General features: G+C 39.7%; 1 protein-coding gene across 1 annotated transcript in view; it reads left to right on the top strand.

The window, feature by feature from the left end:
- The window catches only part of LOC124134886 (serine/threonine-protein phosphatase 2A 56 kDa regulatory subunit epsilon isoform-like), a 56,638-nt gene that overhangs the window by 13,681 nt on the left and 17,410 nt on the right, over positions 1-25,547 (top strand). The window contains exons 3-8 of the mRNA XM_046499977.2: positions 12,256-12,357; positions 15,853-15,945; positions 19,526-19,656; positions 20,055-20,114; positions 20,674-20,782; positions 24,019-24,072. Coding sequence (XP_046355933.1) covers positions 12,256-12,357; positions 15,853-15,945; positions 19,526-19,656; positions 20,055-20,114; positions 20,674-20,782; positions 24,019-24,072 — 549 coding nt within the window. The remainder of the gene's footprint in view (positions 1-12,255; positions 12,358-15,852; positions 15,946-19,525; positions 19,657-20,054; positions 20,115-20,673; positions 20,783-24,018; positions 24,073-25,547) is intronic.

Below are 25,547 nucleotides of genomic sequence, written 5' to 3'. Positions count from 1 at the left end.
TATTTGGAACTATAGTGTATATACAGACACCGCATACACCTGTCAGATTTGGTGACCTTGACCCCATTTTCAAGGTCACAGCAGGCAAATCTGTTTTTGGAGTTGGAAAACGGTGTTGCCACAATATCTCAAGAACTAATCGCTGGATTGTCTTCATATTTGGTACTATGGTGTACAGGCGGGGGATATTTCGTCACTCTGTGACAAATACTTGTTTTCTATATTATACATTTATATACTGCACTTGTCCAGGTACTTAGTCTTGGTATCTGCTCAAATGCTACAATGACCAGTGACCAAAGTCCTGTCAAATTAAATATATAAGAGTGTTGTCTTTAAAGAAATCTATGCATATCATATGTTCTTATGGATGTTTTAGGTACAGGGTATGTAAATGCACATGATTGCATATTCATATATTCGAATCTCGTGGTAATGAATAACGAATTCAATTCATGAATGGATACGGTTCGATTCAACGGATACGGTTCGAATCACTGAATACGCGAGTGAATCGTAACGGCCCTAGTTCCCTTTGCTGTGAAAGATAGCATAATAGGAAAGTAACATCACTTGTAATGAAGGTATCAGGGCTGTTGTTGAAATGTAAACATTAAGCGTGTATACGTATTTACATGAACCTGCAGACTAGCTTTCTTTGTTTGAGGTCAAGTTGACTTCACTCCTCCCATATTGGGCAGTGGTTGACCCACTTAGCATTCCTTGTCGTCTTTGATGAGATGTATATAGATAGCATGCAGTTACTTCTAAAGGAATTTTCAGTGTTCTCTTTTGAATGTGATTATGCAGATGAATCAAATGGCTGTGTAACCAAGGCAATATTCACCATTACACCATCAAGCAAAGATGTGTTTGTACATCGTCATATTATTTAGACATTTCAAAATGCTTTTGCTGCTTGAGAACATCGACTATACCTAGTCTGTGCCCAAACCATTTGAGTCTTCTAGCCTCAAACCAGCTGGGATGCCAATTTTTAACAGGTATGCTAGCTTGATTCAGTTTGTCTAATGTTAAACACCGCCATGAAATTGCTGGAATATGGCTAACAGTGGCATTAAACCATACTCACTCACTGACTCACTCACTCACTCACTCACATATTAAACATGTTTAAGGTATCCTAAGGGCCAATAGAATTTCAGGCTTTTTAGGGGCCGTGTTGAATTTAAAAAAATAAAATAATGCTATATTTCACAGATTCTGACAAGATAAGAGGATGTAACTGTGCTTCCAATTGCTGGGGGCTTACCATTGAAAATATGCATGACCCTCCAATTCTGACCTAGATGGACGCCCAAGCTCTTCAATTTATACAACATCGTGGTGTTTATGTCTGTAGAACATATATGTGAAACCAGACAAATGCTTGGACAGGTAATGAGTAACTGGGTCCTGAAGTATTTGAATCAATCTCAAGTCCTGTCCTTGCTGTACGAAACACTCAATATCAGGATGCAGCAACTTGTAAACATGATTCATGTCGAGTCTAAAATGTCAGAGTCCTCCTATTTCTATGCACGATTCCAACAAGTTGACATGACAAGTCTTCAAATGTTATGGTTGTACTTATGATGGCAATACTTTTTTCTGTAAATAGTTCATTTATTAGGTGTTATATTGTGAAAGGCTATAAAGCTAAGTTATTTGTTTGGATTTTGATCAACTGATGACATTGTTATTTCTGTGTTATGCCAAATTATAGTTCATTGTGGGGTGTAGTTGTTGGCACAGTGGAGTAGAATACTTTCAGGGGGAATTTACTGGTTTTCTGTTACAAAAACAAAAATCTGCTTGTGTTCAAATAAAATATTCAAAAGCAGCTTTTTGAAATACCTTGTGAACAAATGAGAGTAAACTGATTGAAAGGCCCATTAGCCTAAGCTGGTTTTAGGAAACAAGGTTTCCCTCATCGTCTCATCAGTGGGGAAGAACTCTTATGGATTTTACAAGACACAAACATCCCATTTAGCGATTGCATTGCCTGGATAACAACAAGTCTGCGTGTCAAATGCTGATAATAATAGTACTATCATTATTCATTAATGCTCTTGCCTCAGAAATACTAGATTATCTTTCAGCAAACATTATAATGTTGCCACAGAAAAATAAGGAAAAATGTACTGATACTGATAGGAGTGAGGTGTGTCAATGTAAGTTTGTCTGCCACCAAGGTAAATGCAACACTTCTGCATATGATTAAGGGTGGATAGATATTTGTCATGATGATTTATGATAAGCTTCATAAATGCATATCTTTTGTTATCTCTTCACGGTCTAACTTCTGTGAATGACGTATGCAGGTCAGTCTGACATCTGTTTAATGAGTAGTCTGTGCAACTCCCAACGATGTATATTTACCACTCAGAAATGCAGAATTTATGAGAAAACAGTTACTTCTATTCTGAAGCAAGAGTGTGCCAGTGGCCTCCACAACTGAAAGCATGTGGTGGACCACTTTGCAGGAGTTTCATTGCAGGATGAGGCAGTGCAGCTCTCTCTAATCCTGCCTAACCTCCACTCTCTGCAGGAGAAACAACCTGCGTTTATCATTAGAGATGAAGTGAGGTCACTGCCTACCCCAATCAGCCTCTAAACCTCCCCTTCCTCCCTCCCTCCTACAACTGTTTCTTAGCCAACATTTCAGTGTGTATATATATCTTCAATAGCTAAAACAAGCAAGCTACAAGATTATCCTGTACACACATTCTTTAAGAATTCACCATTCTTGCCGATCTGTGACTTTCATCTGCCCGATTATCCTTCTGCTTCCTAGCCAAGTGTTATGATAGGTGCATTCAGCGAATGTATATTCTCTAGTACACTGTTGTCAGGAGTTCTCCATTACCTGAGTATTAGGTACAGTGAACACAGCCATATTACATGCTAGCTGAAGGCCGACGAGAGGAGCAAGCAGTGCCGGCAGCCAGTATCTATCCTGGGTAAGCCAGGCAATCCCTTCTCCCACTATGCTGGAAGATAGCTGAAAACGGCAGGTGGTGTAAAAATAAATTTGACACTGGTGTGCCCAGATACATCTGTACACTTTTCATTACATACATTTGTAGGTGTGTGGATTTAGCGTTGTTCAGAGGCTAGCCACAGTTAGGGCTGCAGCAATTAAAAGTGGAGGTTTGATGCTTAAAGGACAAGTATTTACAGTACAAAGCATGCAGTTGTGAATCTGATAGGAGTTAGAAAGTTGATGGGTAGCCAACAAGTTGCTCTAGCACGCTGATTCCGTTCAACGATATTTCTTTTCTACACAAACCTGGTTGAAATATGCCATTGCTTGAAATAAAGTTAACGATTTGCATAGCCCTCAAAGAAGGGGTATTTCTGAAAGAGCACTGGCAGAGATTCGGTGGACTTGTACTATACAAGTACAGATGATGTGCGGTGTTGAGCATCTTTTTTTCTACAAACACAATGAATGATGATGAGCAATAAACAAACGGAATGTTGTGTTCAAATATTACATTAAAAGCTGTTACATTAAGTATTCTGATAGCAGCACCATCTGTGTACTGTTTGTATGGATTGTAGGATAGAGAGCACCAACACTTCGTCATAGGTATTGCTATTCATTCCATTACTTTCTTTGCTATTGCCATGATTGCAGTGAAACAAAACTTAGTTTGGTTAGTTTATTTGTGTACAAATAGTTAATAACACAGTCTGCGGCTTTAGTGAATAGTCCGAACCCTAGTCTAGTACAAATCTGTCTTGTAAGCTGAGCTGATAATAGTCCATAGAATAACACTAAAATCAACTGAAAATGATGTTAAGAGGCATATTCACACTAGTAGACTCAATAGGTTTTGGTACAGACTGTAAAACTTAGAAAGTTATTTGATAAGTTCGACGGCAAATATGCAATGTAGTGTTTCAGTTTTTTAAATTTATCACTACATTGCTTAATGAGTCGGGTCATTGACCTGAGAAAAACAACATACAACCCTATTTCTAAACATTTACTGTTATTCTCAAAGGTTAGACTGTGTCAGAAGTATTTTCCTACAGGTTATAAATCTAAGGAGCCAAGGACCCCCTAAATCTGCCATCTTTTATGTTGGATATACCGTATTCGACGTAATAAGCGCCCACGGCGATATTTGCTAATATATTGGCTAGTGAACAATCCCAATCAGCAACCCTTCCGATTGATCAATGTACACTAGACTTATTTATTCGTGCATAATACGCACTCGTGTGTTATATCACCCTTAATTATGGGCAATTTAATTCTTGAAAAATATATCTGTCGTATGTAAACATTTCAGGCTGTTAGCATAAACTACAAAATTTACGATCTTTCAACTCAAAATAATATTCTAATAAGCGCCCCCTATTTCTAATTTTGAGAGCGCCCTGGGCGCTTATCACGTCGAATACGGTATATGGCAAGGATACCTTGACTTTCATTAATTTTCAAACACAACTGATTTTTTTAGTCAAAAGTATTCAAATAAACAAATGATAAATGTCATGAATTGTTTACTATACTCTGCATGCTCTGTGGAAGTTGATCTCAGTTTCTTTGAACTGAAAGTCTTGAATTTAATGCTTATGATAATGTCTAATATGCCTTGTGTTTAACATATCAAGAGTTTCAAAACCTGTATAATTTACAGTAGGTGTACTGTGTTATAAGCATGTGTTGTGAGCTTGCTTTTGTCAGGCATGGCAAAGTCATACTTGACCTCATTTTTTACTTTTGTAGCCAAACATAAGCTTCAGCATGTTCAGCAATATCCAAAGGACATACATTTATGGGTTTTTGTGTGTTTATGTTGATGATGGCTGCTTTAACAATGACCCTTTACATTATTTATGACTGTTTTAGACACAGGAACTGTGCAGTCATCCGACTGCCTCATTGTGCCCCTTCCATCATTTGCTGCCTACAATGCCAAGCACCTCATCTGCTAATTTTAGACAAATAGATTTTGAACATTGGGTATAGCACCTTCTGATTCCTTTGCTGTGGGAAAGAGCTGTACAAACAACTTACCAGCTCTCCGATACTCTCAGCCCTTGCTGCTGAGGGCTAAATATTAGTAAGATAGCTGTCCTATTGTAGTTATCATAGCTTTAACCTTTTGGATCGATACATCCTCCTGAGAACATCAATGGCTGACATTGCAGCCATTTAATTATACTTGCTTCATTTGAGCCAGGAGTGGAGACAGACGGATTTGTCTGTCTTGACACAGCATACTTTGTTATATCCATGTGCGTCATAATTACCTAGTTATTCTGGGCCATTGCTACACCTACATCTTCTTTTGTAGTGTATATGGGGATGTCTGTGCTTGACCAGTGCCTGATCTATTCCTATTTTGGTGTTATAAGATGGCAATGTCATCATCTTACCTTTAGTGAAACATTTCTAACAGGGTCAGGGCTAGAAGTGTTTTTGTTTATTTTGCAAAGGAGCAATTATTTTGGTGGGCATGTTTCTTCAAGAAAGCATTTTCATTTTTTAAAAAACAAACATGTAAAACATGTTTAATGAAATTATGAGTGACAATTATCTGTTTCCCTAATGTTCCATATTATGTTTAATTATCCTTTGGTTATCTCATTTAATATGGTTGGTTTCTCATGGTTAATATGGTTAGTATGAATGTCAGTGAGTGAGTGAGTGAGTATGGTTTTACGCCGCTTTTATGAATATTCCAGCAATATCACGGCGGGGGACACCAGAAATGGGCTTCACACATTATACCCATGTCGGGAATCGAACCCGGGTCTTTGGCGTGACGAGCGAACGCTTTAACCACTAGGCTACCCGACCGCCCCATTGTCAGTAAATACTCATGCCAATATGGCACCATCAACTGTCAGAATTTGAAGAACATGTTTTTACAAGTAGTAGAACAGATTTGAATAGCTGTTTTGTTGGGTTTTTTTTTTGCAATTTGTTATCACCTATATTGATGTCTGAAGATACCATTGTCCAGTATTTTGATTAAACATGTATTTCAGTTTTGATCCCAAAATGTTTATGCCATCTGCATGAAAGTTATATTCAAGTGACATTGTTACTTGTAAGAAAATTGTACATGAGGTCATTTTTTTTTTTAAATGGCTAATTTAAAACACTTGATTCTAAATGATATCATTCTAGCTATGGCTTTAAAATTATGTTCAGAAGTACATGTAAATAGCTTGGCATGTTTATGGCCATTTTTACTCCTTAATTAGTGTGTAGACATCAAGGGTTTTATATCCAACATATCCAAAGCTGAATTAATGAGCAAATTGTGATAGCATGAAAGGACTGAGACACACACATGTAATGATGGAGTCAGCTCCCCCATGTTAGGCATGGTGGGGAGTCCATGGGATAGTTATTATCGGCATGATAATCAGTATTTGTCCTCAAGCTCTGCTGTCAGCCAGAGTGGCTGATGATGTATTCACCACAGGGCATACCTGACATATAGAAGTGGTATAGTCGAGGAACAGGCCATGCATGTCAGGCCTGGATACAAACATGGTTAAGGATGAACATACTACATCTCTAACCAGACACTTTGCAGGATATGTATGATGTTAGCAGTCAGCAACTTTAGATTGAAGCTTAATTTGATAAATTTAGCTAAAATTAACTGACAAATTATCCTGAAAGATGCATTTGTTTATTTTTCTTTGTTGTTTACCTTCTCATTCAACAATATTTTCCCTCAATAAAATTGCAGCCTGTAAATAATAGAGTCTGGACCAGACAGTCCATTGATTGATATTATGAGCTGCTGTCAGGATGCAATGACAGACATTCAACCAAGTCACTGAGTCTGACCACCTGATCCCTTATGTCGCCTCTTACAGCCAACATGTTGGGGACCTATTCTAACCCGGAACTCCCATGTTCGAGCCAGTACACACAACAGTTTTTGCACATTTGGGTCTGACTGTTATTCACAATGAAATATGCAAGAATTTGGCATTTGATGTATAGAAGCTGTAGTGCTATTATCAATACTCCAAATAGGCATTGTTATTCTATAAAATGTAGGAAAAAGATGACGGAAGCACTTCCTTATATGTATTAGGGTTGAAAAGATACAGCAAGGTCACGATACATAGGTCATGATATGAAAAGTATCACGATATGCATATTCACGTCAAATCGCGTGGTAACTTCTTCATATAGATATTTCAGAGCAGGTTTATGAGTCTTCATCCATCTAACTGTTTGAATGGGATTTTAGAAGTTGGGGTGAAATAAGAGAACATACAACTTTATGGGTAACAATTTCTGGTTTATTGCATTTAGCAATGTTTTCCATTTTGATAACAGTGTTGTATGATTTCTTATCACCATGCATCATTGTACTCTAGCTCCCTCACTAAAGAATACAAACCAAATAATTTATTTTAGCAAGTGTATCACATATTGTATCGTGGCATGATAACTTGCAGTGCACCGGTGTATCGTTACACCTCGAGTATGTATAAGTTATTGCATATTGCTGCCACCTAATTAGTTAAGTAGCCTAGTGGATAGTGCTTCCACTTGTTCTGCTGGAGGCCTGGGTTTGATACCCTACATGGGTATGTGAGTATGTTTCCAACAGTGGTGCAATAGTGGTCAGCTCAGTGTAGTGTAGGAAGATGAGAGCCCAAAAGCCAAAAAGCCCAGGCTGTGTGTGACTGCCATGCCCCCAGCTGTACACTGAGGCCTCAAGTTCAACATCATGGCATAGAATAAATCATGGACTTTGCAGAGCACACACCTGTGTGTTGGCTGCATCTTTGAGAAGGGTGGTAATAACATGTCATTGTTATACCTGACTAACACCAAGGACAGACATACAGAGTTCATGTTCTTGTCGATCAAGCTGTCAGAGAAGCCGTGATGAGGACACTTGTGTTATGGCTTCTGGTTTCTACAAGAACAGTTTATTAGACATTAACACTATTTAGCATTGTTTAGGTGGTCCTGCTGGTCCATTATGCTGATGTCCTTAAACTGACATTTATGATTCATGAGGTATCCCCTGCATATGAGGGACATGATATTAACAATTTCTTCTTTACAACCTCAGGGAATGTTTTGGACAAACTCATTACTTAAGCCTTAAAAAGTTGTTTACCTAAAACTCAAGGTGTTATCTGGGGAAATAATGCGTTGCAATACTACTGTCATATTCCAAGCTGTTAGACCAGACTGACTGTAGGGTTTACTCTGCTCTATCAGTATTGATTTTTATGAATAGGTATTTTTATTTTTGTTCTTCATATCAGATATTTGCGAAATGTCACTGTATGAAGTTGTAACCTGCATATGTACTGAAGTAATGGCATTCTCACTCCATATTATTGAAGCATGGCAGCTATTCAAATTGGCAAATTTCGCATTAGATATATTCTATACATTATGAAACCCTTTTAGTCTCACATATAGATTTCTTAACAAGTCCATGTTTTTTGTTAGATACAGACTTTATGACGAGTTTATTTCAAAGCATTTCCAACAAGCAAAGGGGAGTTAAATTCATTTTGAAACTCTCTTGTATCTTCTGGCATCGGACTGAAATGAGTGTTGTAATTTATTTGTTACTCACTTCAACTTTGCACATAATCAAAATTAGACGTTGCTGGTGTGAAGGTTTCTGTATGAGGAGCTGATGATTTAACTATAGACTGTTCTCTCTGTGCAGCCTGGCAACAAAGTACATAGCTTTCTCCAAAATAGTTTATAAGAAACGATAAGATTCTGATTCTAAAAACATGTTCATTATAGCATCATATACACAAAACATCAAGTTGGAAACATCTTGATCTCAAATCAGTGAAAAATCTAGCATCCATCTTGATTGAGTGTAGATTAGTGGAGCCTGAGAGACAATCAACTCATCGAGTCATGTCATATTGGTTATGTGATTTCAAGTCAGCAGATCTGCTCTGAAATTGATCACCCCCTGACCAGCTGATGCCAAAATGATCAGTCCATGCGGGATGTTATTGAACACTATTTAATACAGGTCTATTGTTATAAACAGGTGATCTCTTCACAGGTCAGTACAGTAATAAATGAACATACACAGATGAAATAAAGATTGAATTTCAATTATCAGTGTCAAGTGAGCAGTGTCAGAGCCTACCCAGTGTCAACAGTTACATGTATAGTATATAACTGGGTTTTGAACCAAGTTGAAATGAGACTTGATAAGTATAAGTCTGAAAGGTGGCCCACTCGTAGTGAGAGGGGGCGCGGGTGGCCCAGTCGTCTAAGGCGCCGCGATTCGCTGTGCAGAATTGCGTCCTGTGGGCACGCCGGATACCCATGATTGTGGGTTTGAATCCCGGTTCGACCCGATTATGTTTCTAGGTTTGTCAGTACCATACCTGTGCTCGTGGGTTTCATCGAAGTGATAAACATCTGAGACCTGCATCACTTCGGGCTTTCCTCCCACATGAAGCTGACACGCCGCGATATAACTGGAATACTGTTAAAAGCGGCGTTAAACCCAACTCACTCACTCATTTGTAGTAAGAATTGGTGATAATGAAGACAAAAGGAACAGTCTTATGCCTTTTCGAGAAAGGGGCAATAAGTCAGCCTGTTTATCCATTGTAATGTAAACATATTTTCAAGTTATTTTTTATGATTTTCTTTAAATTGTTTGGATTCTGTTGTCAATTTTCTTTTCATATGGGAAACCTGTAATACATGTATAAATATCAGTCTGTGGCTTAATCTGGTAATTATAATAAAACCATCAAACTGTACAGAAAAAAGCACATATTGCCCAGTTTTTTTGCACGGACTGTATTTTTTCAATTGTACAGAGAGTTTGATAGAGAGATATGGAACAGTACATGATTTCCCCTCTACATTGACAGTATATTGTTAAGTCTTTTATATTCCACCAGGATCCTACTGTTGATGATACAAGCTATGAAAAATATTAGTTGTTTCCAAATGTGTACCTTTATCAGATTGTTATATCAGGGTATTACGAGGCTGCTACTTTAGCCACTAGTCTGAAGCCTCCCTCTCATAAAGTTTATTTTTGACTAGTAAGCTTAGTTCCTCACAAGCCATATGTTGAGATTTAAATCTACTGAGAAATTAGGCCAAAAGCACAAATGTCTGTGAGAAATTATAGAGAGATGTAATTATTTTGGAGAGGTTGAAAGAGTCAAAAATGATTTCCTTTTCAACACTATTGAAATGTGGTATGTGGATAATTACAGTGCAGTTTATTGTCGATCAGCCCAATCCAGATGATTAGTAAGTGACTAGGCGACCAGGGTAAGCTTAATTGTTTTTGGTAATTACCATATTAAACAGCCTGAATGGAGTGGACTGGTGTTTATTCCCGACGGAAGAATTTCCCAGTCATTTACAGATGTCTATAGCAACCCCACCCAGTGGGCTTCCTTCCTCAGGGTAGGAGTGAGGTCACAGAGGGAGGGGGAGGATGGACAGGTGGGGAAGGTATGGACAGAGGGAATGAGGACCAGTGATTACTTACGTCATGGTCGACATATTGGCGTCACTCCAGGTAGCAGGCTAGCTTTCAGTCTGCCACAACACATTGATTTTCCCTCAGTTCTTACACTCGTGAACAGACAAGAAATTGCTGGCTTTAATGTAGGTCTAAGATGAGGAGCTGCCCCTTCTCAGGGCATTGACTATTGATAATGTGCATCAAGGCCATTGCCGATATCAACACATGGCGACTGCCAGAAGACAATGAATATAGCCAGGGTTTGGATTTAACACTAGCCTGCTAGTCCGGGGCAAGTTCAAGTTTCTGTGGGCGAGTACAAATTTCCCAGTTTCCCAGTTTCCCCTTGGTTTTAACATAACAAGGGCATTTTATCTTTACCGGGGCTAGTCAAGCTTTTGAGTTTAGTTATAACCCTTCTAAGTGTGTTATCCCCGGTACTTCAAATAATGCTGATGACTTGAGTCTATATATGATAGTGATAGTACACAGTTGCCAATATTGTAAAATAAACACATTCTTCAACATGTTCAAAATAATTGAAAGAACATTTTGATTAAGTTTTCTTTTGGAATATGTCAAGAATAGATGGATACATTGTTTCCAGTTGTCAGTATGTTTTAGGGTAATATCCATAGTCAGCATATGTTCAGAGCTCTACCGTTTTACAAAATTACAAAATGTTTATACTCATAAAAGTTTTCCTTGTTCTAAGCTTCGACTCTATAGTATAAACTATTTATGTATATATTATCAGGAATATGGTTTCGCATCATTATAAGGAAATAAATCTTTCTTCTTCTTTTTTGAGGGGGTGGGGGTGGAGGGTGGGTCAACAAGATTGCTGATTTATGGGCTTTAGAAATGAATGTTAATATAATAATAACAATGAACTGACACAGACAATGAACAGACACTGATATACTTCACTAGTGTGTAAAAATTATATTGCTAAGATTGTATTAATAGCTGCATCATCTAAGGTGATAAGTGTGTACAGTTTTTACAGCAGTTTTATCTATGTGGCTAGTTTTATGCTCATACTATTGAAGTCATATTTGAGAATTTAACCTGTTTTCAGTTTACTTTTGTAAACAGTTTACATACCATGCATATAGGTCACTTTGCGAAGTTGCAGTAACAGATATGTTAATGTCATGTCTGTTTATTTCATTATTTTGTAACAAGGAAATAGAAAATAGAACCAATGATACATCATGCTTTAAATAAACATGAAGCATGATTTGTGTAGGCATATATAATCATCACATTTCCTTTATCATGATTATTACGGGACCAAAATGACATCAAATTTGAACCTATATCCTCCCCTTATGACACAAAACAAATTTCCTTGTGCCAATCTTGCATCTTTAAACTCACGTTTTTGCAAGATTAATTTATTATCAGATTTGTGTTTAAAAGAGATTTCTGAATTAAGCATATGTTGATTTGCTTTAAGTTATTTGATTCTATCCAAATGATATTGCTCTACATGCCTTGAACAACCGTGATGTTGCAAGATGGTTCTTTAACATGACGTATCTGTATTGAAATTGTCCAATGTTTGGGTTTAAGCATGAAGTTTTCATGAATACTTTTCTGCTTGGATATGCAGCACTTAAGGTATGAAGTGTGTTAGGTTAGTTTGATTCCTCTCATTGACCAGTCAGAAGTGAATACTCTCCAGTCATGGAAAATGTATGTTTTGAGCTGTCTCGTTTCAGTTCTTCTGTAATATTTGTTTTGGTTTTTTTCTTTGCAGATTGCATGTAATATTTTTCGCACTCTTCCACCTAATGACAATCCTGACTTTGACCCGGAAGAAGACGACCCAACACTGGAGGCATCATGGCCTCATTTACAGGCAAGAAAACATATCCATCCTCTCTCATTAAGCCACTTTTCCACACACACTACCCCACCCTCTCACCAGGCCACCATCTGCCTCAACCATCACCTTACACACAAGCCCAAACTATTACCAAGTCACAGACCACCATCTGCCTCACCCTGTCACCAAGTCACCAGGCCACCATCTGCCTCACCCTGTCGCCAAGTCACAGACCACCATCTGCCTCACCCTGTCGCCAAGTCACCAGGCCACCATCTGCCTCAACCATTATCTCACACACAAACCCAAACTATTGCCATGTCACAGACCACCGTCTGCCTCACCCATCACCTCACACACTACCCCACCCTCTCACTAAGTCATCAAGTCACCAGGCCACCATCTGCCTCAACCATCAGCTCACACACAAGCCCAAACTATTGCCATGTCACAGACCACCATCTGCCTCACCCTGTCGCCAAGTCACCAGGCCACCATCTGCCTCAACCATCAGCTCACACACAAGCCCAAACTATTGCCATGTCACAGACCACCGTCTGCCTCACCCATCACCTCACACACTACCCCACCCTCTCACTAAGTCATCAAGTCACCAGGCCACCATCTGCCTCAACCATCAGCTCACACACAAGCCCAAACTATTGCCATGTCACAGACCACCGTCTGCCTCACAAATCACCTCACACACAAGCCCACCCTGTCACAAAGTCACCAGGCCGCCATCTGCCTCACCCATCTCCTCACACACTACCTGACTCTGTCACCACGTCACTAGGCCACCATCTGCCTCACCCTTCACCTCACACACAAGCCCACCCTGTCACCAAGGACCGCCTCCGTGGTCTTGTGGTAGAGCGTCCGCCCGGAGAGCGGAAGGTCCGGGGTTCGATCCCGGGCCGCGTCATACAAAAAGACGTTAAAAGATTGTACTTGTTGTTACCCTGTCTGGCGCTCGGCATTAAGGGGCTAAAACAAGGACTGGTCGGCTCGGAGTCAGTATACTGTGTCTGAGTGGGGTATTCATGTTAAACTGCGGCATGGTATCTCAGTGAGCTAGCACTATAAATCGGCATCAGTCCGGACTAGTACAAGCAGCCACACACACACATACACGTGCATGCACGTCGCTATATAAGTGCAATAATCTTGGACGCGACGTTAAACCCAATTTCACCTCACCTCACCTGTCACCAAGTCACCAGGCCACCATCTGACTCATCCATCTCCTCACACATTACCCCACTCTGTCACCACGTCAACAGGTCATCATCTGCCTCACCCTTCACCTCACACACAAGCCCACCACGTCACCACGTCACCAGGCCACCATCTGCCTCACCCTTCACCTCACACACTACCCCACCTCGTCACCAGGTCACATCTGATTCACCCTTCACCTCACACACAAGCCCAACCTGTCACCAAGTCACCAGGCCACCATCTGCCTCACCCATCACCTCACACACTACCACACCAAGTCACCAGGTCACATCTGATTCACCCTTCACCTCACACACAAGCCCAACCTGTCACCAAGTCACCAGGCCACCATCTGCCTCACCCTTCACCTCACACACTACCCCACCTCGTCACCAGGTCACATCTGATTCACCCTTCACCTCACACACAAGCCCAACCTGTCACCAAGTCACCAGGCCACCATCTGCCTCACCCATCACCTCACACACTACCACACCAAGTCACCAGGTCACATCTGATTCACCCTTCACCTCACACACAAGCCCAACCTGTCACCAAGTCACCAGGCCACCATCTGCCTCACCCTTCACCTCACACACTACCCCACCAAGTCACCAGGTCACATCTGATTCACCCTTCACCTCACACACAAGCCCAACCTGTCACCAAGTCACCAGGCCACCATCTGCCTCACCCATCACCTCACACACTACCACACCAAGTCACCAGGCCACCATCTGCCTCACCCATCACCTCACACACTACCACACCCTCTCACTAAGTCATCAAATCACCAGGCCACCATCTGCCTCACCCATCTCCTCACATACAAGCCCACCCTGTCACCAAGTCACCAGGCCACCATCGGCCTCGTCCATCACCTCACACACTACCCCACCAAGTCACCAGGCCACCATCGGCCTCACCCATCACCTCACACACTACCACACCCTCTCACTAAGTCATCAAATCACCAGGCCACCATCTGCCTCACCCATCACCTCACATACTACCACACCAAGTCACCAGGCCACCATCTGCCTCACCCATCACCTCACACACTACCACACCCTCTCACTAAGTCATCAAATCACCAGGCCACCATCTGCCTCACCCATCTCCTCACATACAAGCCCACCCTGTCACCAAGTCACCAGGCCACCATCGGCCTCGTCCATCACCTCACACACTACCCCACCAAGTCACCAGGCCACCATCGGCCTCACCTATCTCCTCACACACTACCCCACCCTGTCACCAGGCCACCATCGGCCTCGTCCATCACCTCACACACTACCCCACCAAGTCACCAGGCCACCATCGGCCTCACCTATCTCCTCACATACTACCACACCAAGTCACCAGGCCACCATCTGCCTCACCCATCACCTCACACACTACCACACCCTCTCACTAAGTCATCAAATCACCAGGCCACCATCTGCCTCACCCATCTCCTCACATACAAGCCCACCCTGTCACCAAGTCACCAGGCCACCATCGGCCTCACCCATCTCCTCACACACTACCCCACCCTGTCACCAGGCCACCATCGGCCTCACCCATCTCCTCACACACTACCCCACCCTGTCACCAGGCCACCATCGGCCTCGTCCATCACCTCACACACTACCCCACCCTGTCACCAGGCCACCATCGGCCTCACCCATCTCCTCACACACTACCCCACCCTGTCACCAGGCCACCATCTGCCTCACCATCATCTCACCCATCACCTCTTCTTTCTTCTCTTTCACTCTCTCTCTCTCTCACCCCACCCTCCACCCCTTCCCCCCATACATCAGGCCACCACTTGCAAGTTCATTTTCCATGCCCAGCATCCATATTCTGCCATAATCTGTTTTTATGACCTTAAACTTTCATGCTGAATTTAATGTTAAACATGTTAAAGGACAACAGATGGATATTTCTTTTCAATTTGGACACTGATCGAGGTATGCAAGTAACTCATTCCTAAGATAAGTTTTCTTTACAGTTAAAGCACAGTGTTTGTTAACTTAATGTATTTGATCAGGAATGGCCTTCAGCAGTATGTTTAGTTGTTGTAACATCCTTCATGAAATGTGTATTTATCATTGAGTTGCATGTTCCAGCAATATGCATCTGACTGTGTGATGCTGGATTTCCCGGCATGACATGGTGTCTTTATCTATACCTGGGGTTGCCATCACCGACAGTGTCAGCTGGGTTATGCAGATGGGGAGGAATGTTAGTCTATGCTTAATGGGGATGTAAGGGAAAACATCATGTCTGCTCTGTTTCAACATGCTTTCTTTTCTTTTTCAGATTGTTTATGAATTTTTTCTCCGCTTTCTTGAATCTCCAGACTTCCAGCCAAGTTTGGCCAAGAAATATATAGACCAAAAGTTTGTTCTTCAGGTAAGTAAACTGTGCTTTAAACACGATGTATATTTTAGAATTTTGTATGTTAGTCTATAATTGTAATGCAAGTCATGATGTACTCACATACTTGATAGCTCCAGACTTTTCATCATGACTTGATGTTTTCTTTGTTATTTGTTCTATTTGTTGTTTAACATCGCACTCAGCAATGTTCAGGCAACATGACAGAGGTCTGTAAATAATTGAGTCTGGACAAGACAATCAAGTGATTTGATATCATGAGCATTGATCTAGGCAATTAGGATACAATGACTTGCGTCAACCAAGTCAGGGAGTCTGACCACCTAATCCTGTTGTCGCCTCTCACGACAAGCATAGTCACTCATGACTTGGGGGCGGTCGGGTAGCCTAGTGGTTAAAGCGTTCGCTCGTCACGCCGAAGACCCGGGTTCGATTCCCGACATGGGTACAATGTGTGAAGCCCATTTCTGGTTTCCCCCGCCGTGATATTGCTGGAATATTGCTAAAAGCGGCGTAAAACCATAGTCAGTCAGTCACTCATGACTTGATGTAGACCACAGGGTAGTTGGGGTGGCTCAATGATTAGAGCTTTTGCTCGTCATGCTGAAGACCTAGGTTCGATTCCCCACATGGGTACAATGTGTGAAGCCCCTTTTCCAATGTCCCCTGCCGGGATATTGTTGGAATATTGCTGAAAGCGGCTGAAACCATACTCACTCACTCACTCATGTTGAAGACTGGGTTAGATTACCCACATGGGTAATCTGGTGTCTACAAATGGCATAAAACCCAACACACTCACTGGTGTAGGTTAAAGGTGATCTTTTATTTTTGGATGACCTTTTATTAGCATTCGTTTTAAATCAACTTTTTGAAAGAACAATAGGACTAGGACTGGCACATTTTGCTGTAGAATGTGGTTATCAGTCGACTGTTAATGTCAGACACTGTGTGTACTTTCTATGTAGGTTAGAGAGATAATAGCCTGGGAACTGCTGCATGCTGCAAGAAAACAATGAGTAAACATTATCTAGGTCTAGAATACCAATTCAAGATTATGGATTTCCAAGATTGGAAATTAACATGAGACAATTGGTAATTTAAAAAAAACCTTCAGAGATCCAAAGTATTATCTCCTTTCTCAATATAAAACTTTCATGGTCAGATTGTTTCGTACATACATACCCATTATTTTATATATATTTATAATTTTTTAATGTGAAATTTACAGGACATTCAGCTTTTAGATTTGACAAGGGGCTGGTTACTTGACTGCGAAACTGACATTCATTAGCATATGAACATCACATTTTGATGTTCCTTCATTTTTCATGAGACTTTTCTTGAAATGACGTAAACACTGGCGGAGTACTTCCACATTCCTGGGGATTTGCAGTAGGGGTGGGACGATACACTAACTGTGCGATCCGATATGTATCACAATAGCTTGCTACAACCGATACATATTGTGATACTAGAATGTGCCAAATACCTGGCACACTGATGATTTACGGTTGGCAGTGACAGGTATTGCACAGTGGATGAAAACACTTTCACGACTAATGTCATGTAAGAGTTATTTAAGCATTCACTGACGATAAGAATCAATATGTTTTACTTAGTGTGTGACTGTGATCGATACTTGTATCAAGAAATAAAAATCACGATCCAGCAATGCATCAGTGTATCGTCCCAAGCACTAATTTGTAGTGGGGAAACCCCCAGGAATACCCTGTAACGGACAAATACAGTAGCATTGTTTCTGATCATTTAGACCCTTAACCTTGGACTCAGCTTTTTAAGCATGCACTGGGACATTTGACTCCATGCCCTTTCAAGAATATCCTCCCTATGACCCATCTTAGTGAACAAAACGAAGAAATGCACATCAAAACAGAGTGACAGTCTACAGCAATATATGAATTTACCTCATTATCTATTTAACACATCTGTGTTATCACATTTCAATGATGATGATGGGCCAATTGATCAATGATGACAAACACTTGTAAACGCCACAGGTTTCTTACGAACTTTAGGAACCTTCCGTCACGTTTATCGTGTCAGCCATTTTGACGTCCTGTACTTGATGAAATGTATTATGATGTGCTGTCGCTGTGACTGACTTACTGAGGTAGTTCTGAACAGATCTTTCTCATCTAACGATGATCATATTTGAATGTATTGTTGTAACCAAACTACAAATTATGTTACTGTATAGCAATTTGATTACACATACACTCATGTCACTTCTCGTTTTGAGGAACTATTTTATTTTGCGATACCATGGTGAACATGAATTCACACATACAAAATGAGTATACATCCTTCGAGTTATGAGACAGTGGAATAAAAAATTATAGGCATTGACATACACTATGTGTGAGTTCACTGCAGTTTGAGTGAGGGGGCGGTCGCCTAGTGGTTAAAGGGTTTGCTCGTCACGAGTTTGATTCCTGACATGGGTACAATGTGTGAAGCCCATTTCTGGCATAAAACCATACTTACTCACTCACTCTCTCACTCATAGAGTGAGAGCCAAAAATTGAATGAATGTCGTCGCAAGCTCTGACACTCATATACAGTTTGACCCTCACTCACTGAATGTTCATACTGCAGTAAACTCACACAAGGTGATAGTTGGTTCTTAAATAGTGATCAGTGTTGATAAACACAATTTAGTTCTGTTCTCATCAGCGTTGACTCATTAGTCCAGCCAAAATGTAACTCCATAATACCAGCCTAGTTCAGCAAGGGTGGAAACTGGACTTTTATAGTCCTCTTTTAACTCTCTTGCCTCGGTAAATGCTACAGAGCAGTTATAGGTGTCTGTCATTCATCCATGAATCATGACCACTGTCCACACGATCAATGATTCATTGCAGACTCTAAAGTAATTATCTAAACATTCAGTACACTACATCATTACATTACTTCACAGGAGTTTTTTATTGCCTGCAAGTACCCTGAAAATTAATTACTAGGGGTCCCTGGACCCCTACTTTTGTAAGTCAAGGTAAAACCCTGTGTTTTTCATGTCACCGCTCTGTATGACCCTTGCCTCCATGTTACAACCATGATGGAAGGGAAGACAACAAAAACAATTGGCTCTCAGTCATTAATTAAATTGTAATGCAGGTGGTTTCTTTTTTGGTCCAAGAGGATTCTAGGGAACAATAGGTCGCCAGTATCCCATACCTGTAGAAACAGGTGACAAATGAGGATCAGGCTCACTTGTACAAGCTGTCTTAGCGCTAAGACAGTGTAAATGCTGTGTTTGAATATGGGAGTCACTTGAGCTGCAGCATTATGGTCCCTTTGTGCAAGTCGGCCGTGGTGGTAAATGTGTGACCTGGCTGATTCTGCGTTTACCTTGATGATGTAGATCTTTGCTCATACTATCAACCACTAGTTAATGTGTCCCAAATTTGATTATATACTGTGTGCCAGGATATAGCTTAAATGTGATTATTGCAGTGTACAAAATGTTCACTCGTTTTATTATTAAATGTATAGATAATATGTTATGTATTAAATGTGCGAAAACATTTTCTTGTACGTTCAAGTATTGTAGTCTTTTTTATGTCTGTTTCAGTTATTGGAACTCTTCGACAGTGAAGATCCACGGGAACGAGACTTTTTGAAAACTGTCCTTCACCGGATCTATGGAAAGTTTCTTGGACTTAGAGCTTTCATTAGGAAACAAATAAATAATTTTTTCCTCAGGTAAGATTCAACCTTTCAAGACAATATTTTCACATATAATTGGAAGATCAGATGTTCCATGAATGTTTCGTATTAGTGATTCAGGAAGTTTGTTCGTCAAATTTCCAAGGCACACACTTTGTTGAAAGAACACACCTAAAAAGGTTTGTCTGGACTTACAGAGATCCGGTGAATTATTCATGCTGCACTGTGTTCAAAGGGACATCTGTGGCATGATAAAACTTTTTGTGTTCGATTTTGTATATTTTTTCAAAGCCTTCCATTGTGCATAAAATACCAACGTATTTAGCTGAATATCCTGTTTCTTATCCCTCTGACAAATAAAATATTGTGTTGGTTAGTTTGTCCAGGTTGCACCTCTCACTGTACACAAGTTGTCATACTATTCCTGCTTTCAGGTTTATTTATGAAACAGAGCAGTTCAATGGAGTTGGAGAACTATTAGAGATATTAGGCAGGTGAGTGGCGAACAATGTCTCCTTTTAACCACGCATTCCAGATGTATTGTATGTATCATGATAGTCATTGATTTACAATTACCAACTATGAAATTTGTTTCTGTTCATTTTGAGAACAGTTTTTAGGAGTTGGACACTTTTCCCATTAGCAGTAAAGTAATTAGGTAAAGTGTGGGAATGGACATTACATGGAAATTCACAAAAATTTAGGAGATATGACTTTTTTCCCATTAGCAGTAAAGTAATTAGGTAAATTGTGGGAATGGACATTACATGGAAATTCAAAAAAAATTAGGAGTTACATGGAAATTCACAAAAATTTAGGAGTTATGACTTTTTTCCCATTAGCAGTAAAGTAATTAGGTAAATTGTGGGAATGGACATTACATGGAAATTCACAATAATTTAAGAGCTATGACTTTTTTCCCATTAGCAGTAAAGTAATTAGGTAAATTGTGGGAATGGTTATTACATGGAAAATCACAATAATTTTTTTATTTTTTTTTTAAGCCAAGGTTTTGCACCAGTGAAAGGTTGACATGTTTGTTTGTATTTGCAGCATTATCAATGGTTTTGCTTTACCACTGAAGGCAGAACACAAGCAGTTCCTCATCAAGGTTTTGATCCCTCTACACAAAGCTCGCAGTCTAAGTCTCTATCATGCACAGGTAAGCTAACAATGTTGATCAAGCGCCTTTGATAAGTACTTTCACTTCAGTGAAATATGTATGGCCTGTCTGTCTTTGTTTCTCCAAAAGGTACAGCTGTGTAGAGATGGGCGTGTACACATGATAACACAGAATTTTGATTACTGTGATCACATTACCGTTTTTGACTATGCACAATATACGAAATAGCAACTTTTCGTGAAACTTGTACTAAATAATCAGGTCTGTGTGCATTATACTCAAGTGTGCACTATACACATGAAAATTCAGTAAAAAGAATCTCACCCTCATGCCTTGTGAGATCAAATATATCAAGACTCATTGATAAAAGTAAAAATATCCTCAGCAATCCTCAGATTTTTGTAACTATCTTGAAATATTTGAATTAAGAAGACACTAGGTGAGATTCTTTATGTGTTATGATATTAAGCCATTCCAGAGAGTTTAATTCCAAAGCAGGTTTCCAGACTAGCCAGGTTTTAGCTATGTGTTGTATTTGGTCAACATTGATACTGTCCATGATAAACAGGGATGAGAAGATATTGCAGAATTTACAATGATTGAGATCTATAACATATCATTCACAAGATGTATTTTGTATTTTCACCATGTGGCTGTAGCATATTCTTGCCTTCTCCTGCAATGAATAGCCATAATATTGCTGAGAGGGGAATAGTGTAAAACATTCACTGCCACTCATGGCATTACCTTAATTGGCAAGGTGATGGTTCATCTGAAACTTGAAACAATTTTCCGGTTGTGATTAACTTTTATTTGACTCCTCGAAAGAAAACATGATCCTTCCTAATCCTGGATTGCTGCTATTCGGAAGGTCCTCTTTGCTCAGAAGGCCTTCATTTATTTTTTTTGATGCATTATTCAACAATGACATTTCACTTTCGGATAAAGAATTAATCCCAAGGGTGCCATTTGAGGCTTTAAATGATTTTTCAGCATAACGCAACTTTATGATTTTGTGTTTTTGTCTGTAATACCTGACTGATAATATGAGTGAACTTTGATTTTATTATCCAGCCTTCCAAAGTAGTTGTTTTGTAATCTGAACACTGTCTTTGACTCGGTGCACTTGATAAAGTTTTTGTTTGAATTCTTATAAATGAATTTGCCATTTCTTGGAGGATGAACTGAATCTTTGAAATGGCAGAGGTCAGTGACAAATCCCCCAAGACAGGCCTTCTACATCTTACTCCCACACAAACACTGTGTTACACAATAATTGATGTTGCCAAAGGCTGCAGGACATGACTCCAGCAGGGAAATTGTACCCCACTTGCTGCCATTGTGTGTGGAGCTTGGGCTTGACAGATGTCATTGTCGGTGCAGCAGCAGCAGCAGCATTTTACTGTAGTTCTTTTCATAGTTGTGTCATTTCCTCAGTCAATCACTGTTTTGTTACTTGAAAAAATATATTTTTACAAAAGTTTTAATTTCATTGAATTGCATCATCCACATACAAATTTCCACTTTCCAGAATCATATAATTTGTTCATTACTGTGAAAGAGAAACAGGTCCAAAAACACAAACAGTTGATTAGTCTAAGATATCACCATCTGACATATTCTTCAGACAGATTTGTGCTCGATGGTGGTAGGATTCCGTGCTTGTCAGTTATACCAGTGGTAGGACATTCCCTGTCTAGGCAATTGATCTCGGGTGTCTGACCTTTACTGTACAGCATTTGTACCCAGTGCTTTTTGTAACAGGAATATGCCTTGCATCAAGTGCCACTAAAGTCTCTTCTTAAATTAATCAGATTGTTTGAAAAAAAGGGTATTATTCACAGGGATGAGAATCTTCCACGAATTTAAGTGACCAAAAATGTATTAAATTCTGATGAACCCCCAATAAAGGTCCCCAAATTATGGACCATGCTCAATTAAAAAGACATTTCAGCTGAAAAGGAAAATATTCATTCTCATCCCTGTATTCAGTAGTACATTAATAATAATTTACTCGTGTTGAATTTGTTGACCTATTGTGTCTAAACCATGTTTCTCCTGATGAGATTATGTACTTTCATTGTGTGGACTCTCTTCCTTATCATACAAAATAAATGCTTTCAATTACCTGGTTTACTGTGCATTTGGGATGACTATCATAACATTTTGTATTTGCATCTCATGAAAATGTCAATATTTTCTACTAACCGTAATAATGAAGAAAAATATTTCCTACTGACTTAAATTTTATAGCCATATAGAACGACATGTAATATTATTTTAGGCTTTATCGTTGTGCTGTTCAGTTATGTTTTTGGTTGAATAAAATTTGAAAAACCTGCTTTAATTTTCCTGCAGCAAAAGTAAGAATAAGGCAATTAAGCAGGGTTTGTTTCTGATTTTTGACAAATATAATTTCAAATTTGTCATTTTGGTACCACACTTTTCAAAATATTAAGAAATTGTCATTTTTAGAAATTAGAGTGCCCTCTAATATACATAACTCATCTGCATAACTCAAAATTTCCTTGTCTGAGAATAACTCCTATTTTCTCTTATAAACTGTACCTAGGTTGTGCATGTTAAATTCAGATGATTTTCTTCCATGTTCCTGATTCATTAATTCAGAAGTATGTCAGTCCAGACAATGTGTCTTGGATGGAACTGTTTGGAGTAACAAGGTTTCACTGTATAGAGGAACTTATTAGAATTCAACCTTGGAAAATATGTGCCCTATACTGTTATAGGTATCTTTTGGGTATGTCGATATTTGATATATTTTACAATACAGTAAACTACGGTTATAACGAACTCAAAGGGACCACTAATTTCAGTTCGTTATAACCGTAGTTCGTTTCAAGCATATCTACATCATAATTACAACAAATGCCTGGGACTAAAAAATAAGTTTGTTATATAGGTCAGTTCGTCTATATCAGTGATTTTGCTGGAGATAAATGTTTTACAACTTTACATCTTTACTACCATTTTGGATAACTATCGGTCAGTGTCCTAGAAAGTAGACTGATTTGAAACCCTGCTATATGTCATCACATTTTTTAGATGAGGGCTGAGAAATATGAGTCATTTCTCTGCCCCACTGTGATGTTTGAATTTCTTGGAGCCCTTAGGATACCTTTGTTATTAGTCAGCCTAGCCTGGTAGGGCTTAAGTCCGAAGCTGAAATTTTGTTCGTGAGTGCAGTGATTTGTAAAACAAATACAGAAAGACACAGTGCAGATTTATTGAATTTACTTCACTCTGTTTTGTTTTAGCTGGCCTACTGTGTCGTGCAGTTCTTGGAAAAGGATGCTGCTCTCACTGAGGATGTAAGTATTGACACCAAATTCAATGTCTGCTGATGTATTGTTGTTGAAAATGGGAACTTGGAATACGGTTCATGTAGATGAAGATTATGTCAGTATCAGTGTTGATTCAAGCATTGAAGTACATTTACACTGTCCCTCAAGAAGTGGTGGAGTAGCCCAGTGGTTAAAGCATGCTGACGACCTGTGTTCCATTCCTCACGTTAAACATGTACAGTGTGTGAAGAGCATTCTTGGTATCCCGGTCTTGTCGCTAGAATATTGAAATAAGCGATGTAGAAGTATTTCATTCAGTGAGTTGTGGGGTAAATTATACCATTACACCACTGGATTAACTAGGGCTGTTACGATTTACTCGCGTATTCGATGAATCGAACCGTACACCTTCATGAATTGAATTTGTTATTCCTGGTCGCTAGAATCGCACTATGTACGATTTTTCGGTAAAGAGTGTTTTTTAACTCGTCAGTTATTTATCAAAGCGAGATATGCAAGATGGAATATAAACAAGCCAGCAGTAGTGTAACTTGTGTCAGTTTGTCAAGGCCCCTAATGGTCCTGTCAACCAAAACATGAGGCTAGTATAAGCGTTATTGTTGCAATGTATTGCTTGTTTGCTTCACAAAAAATATCACAGAAATGTTTCAACCTATGCAATTACATGACGTACATTTATGTACATTTTTAATAAACTCAAGTTTTACTCTGACACAATGTCTTTCCCCAATGCAAAGACAATAGCAGCTGATTACCGCGAGCACGTAACACCGGAAGTAACTTGTTATTGTATTTGTGAATAGATATTTGTATTCGTTACCCTATATTCATGATACGTATCATACTTGCCACATAGTGTATTCGTTGCAGCCCTAGTATTAACTGAGACCAAGTTTAGATTCTTGGGCAGAATATATCCCTAGCAGCCCATGCCAGTTGAAGGAAATGGCTGAATGAGGATGGGGTAATTTCAATATGACCTGGCTCATTCAACTTCTGCACTATAACGACTCGAATCTTTACAAGCCATCAAGTCCTGGGTTCAACTCCCTACATGGGTACATTGCGTGAAGCCCATATCTGGTGTCCCTCTCCATGATATTGCTGGAATATTGCTCAAAGTGGTGTGAAAAATACTCACTCACTCACTCACTCCTCCTTTACAAGCTGCTGTGAAATAGTTGGATTATTGGTTACTGGCACTGGCTTCAAAACATTCTCTCCCTTGCTTAGCTCTCCCATGTTCTGACATGTGACGTATCAGACTGTGAAGTAGGACAGCATGTTCAGCCCATACATGCTCGACATTATCTAGGGAAACAAGCTGGAGTTGAGAAACAGTAATTAGTATAGTTGATTTAATATTGATCAGTTAATTTCCCAACACTGGAGACTAGCTGCTTTCTAGATTATGGAATCCTGCTCACAGTTAGTTCATCGCAAGGGCATGGGGCTTGGATGCACTTTTGTCCTGAATCTAT

The sequence above is a fragment of the Haliotis rufescens genome, unplaced genomic scaffold, assembly GCF_023055435.1.
Source record: "Haliotis rufescens isolate VD_foot unplaced genomic scaffold, xgHalRufe1.0.p SCAF_3, whole genome shotgun sequence".
NCBI lineage: Eukaryota > Metazoa > Mollusca > Gastropoda > Lepetellida > Haliotidae > Haliotis > Haliotis rufescens.
Note: the sequence above shows the minus strand (reverse complement) of the source record. Positions and strands in the feature narration are given on the sequence as shown.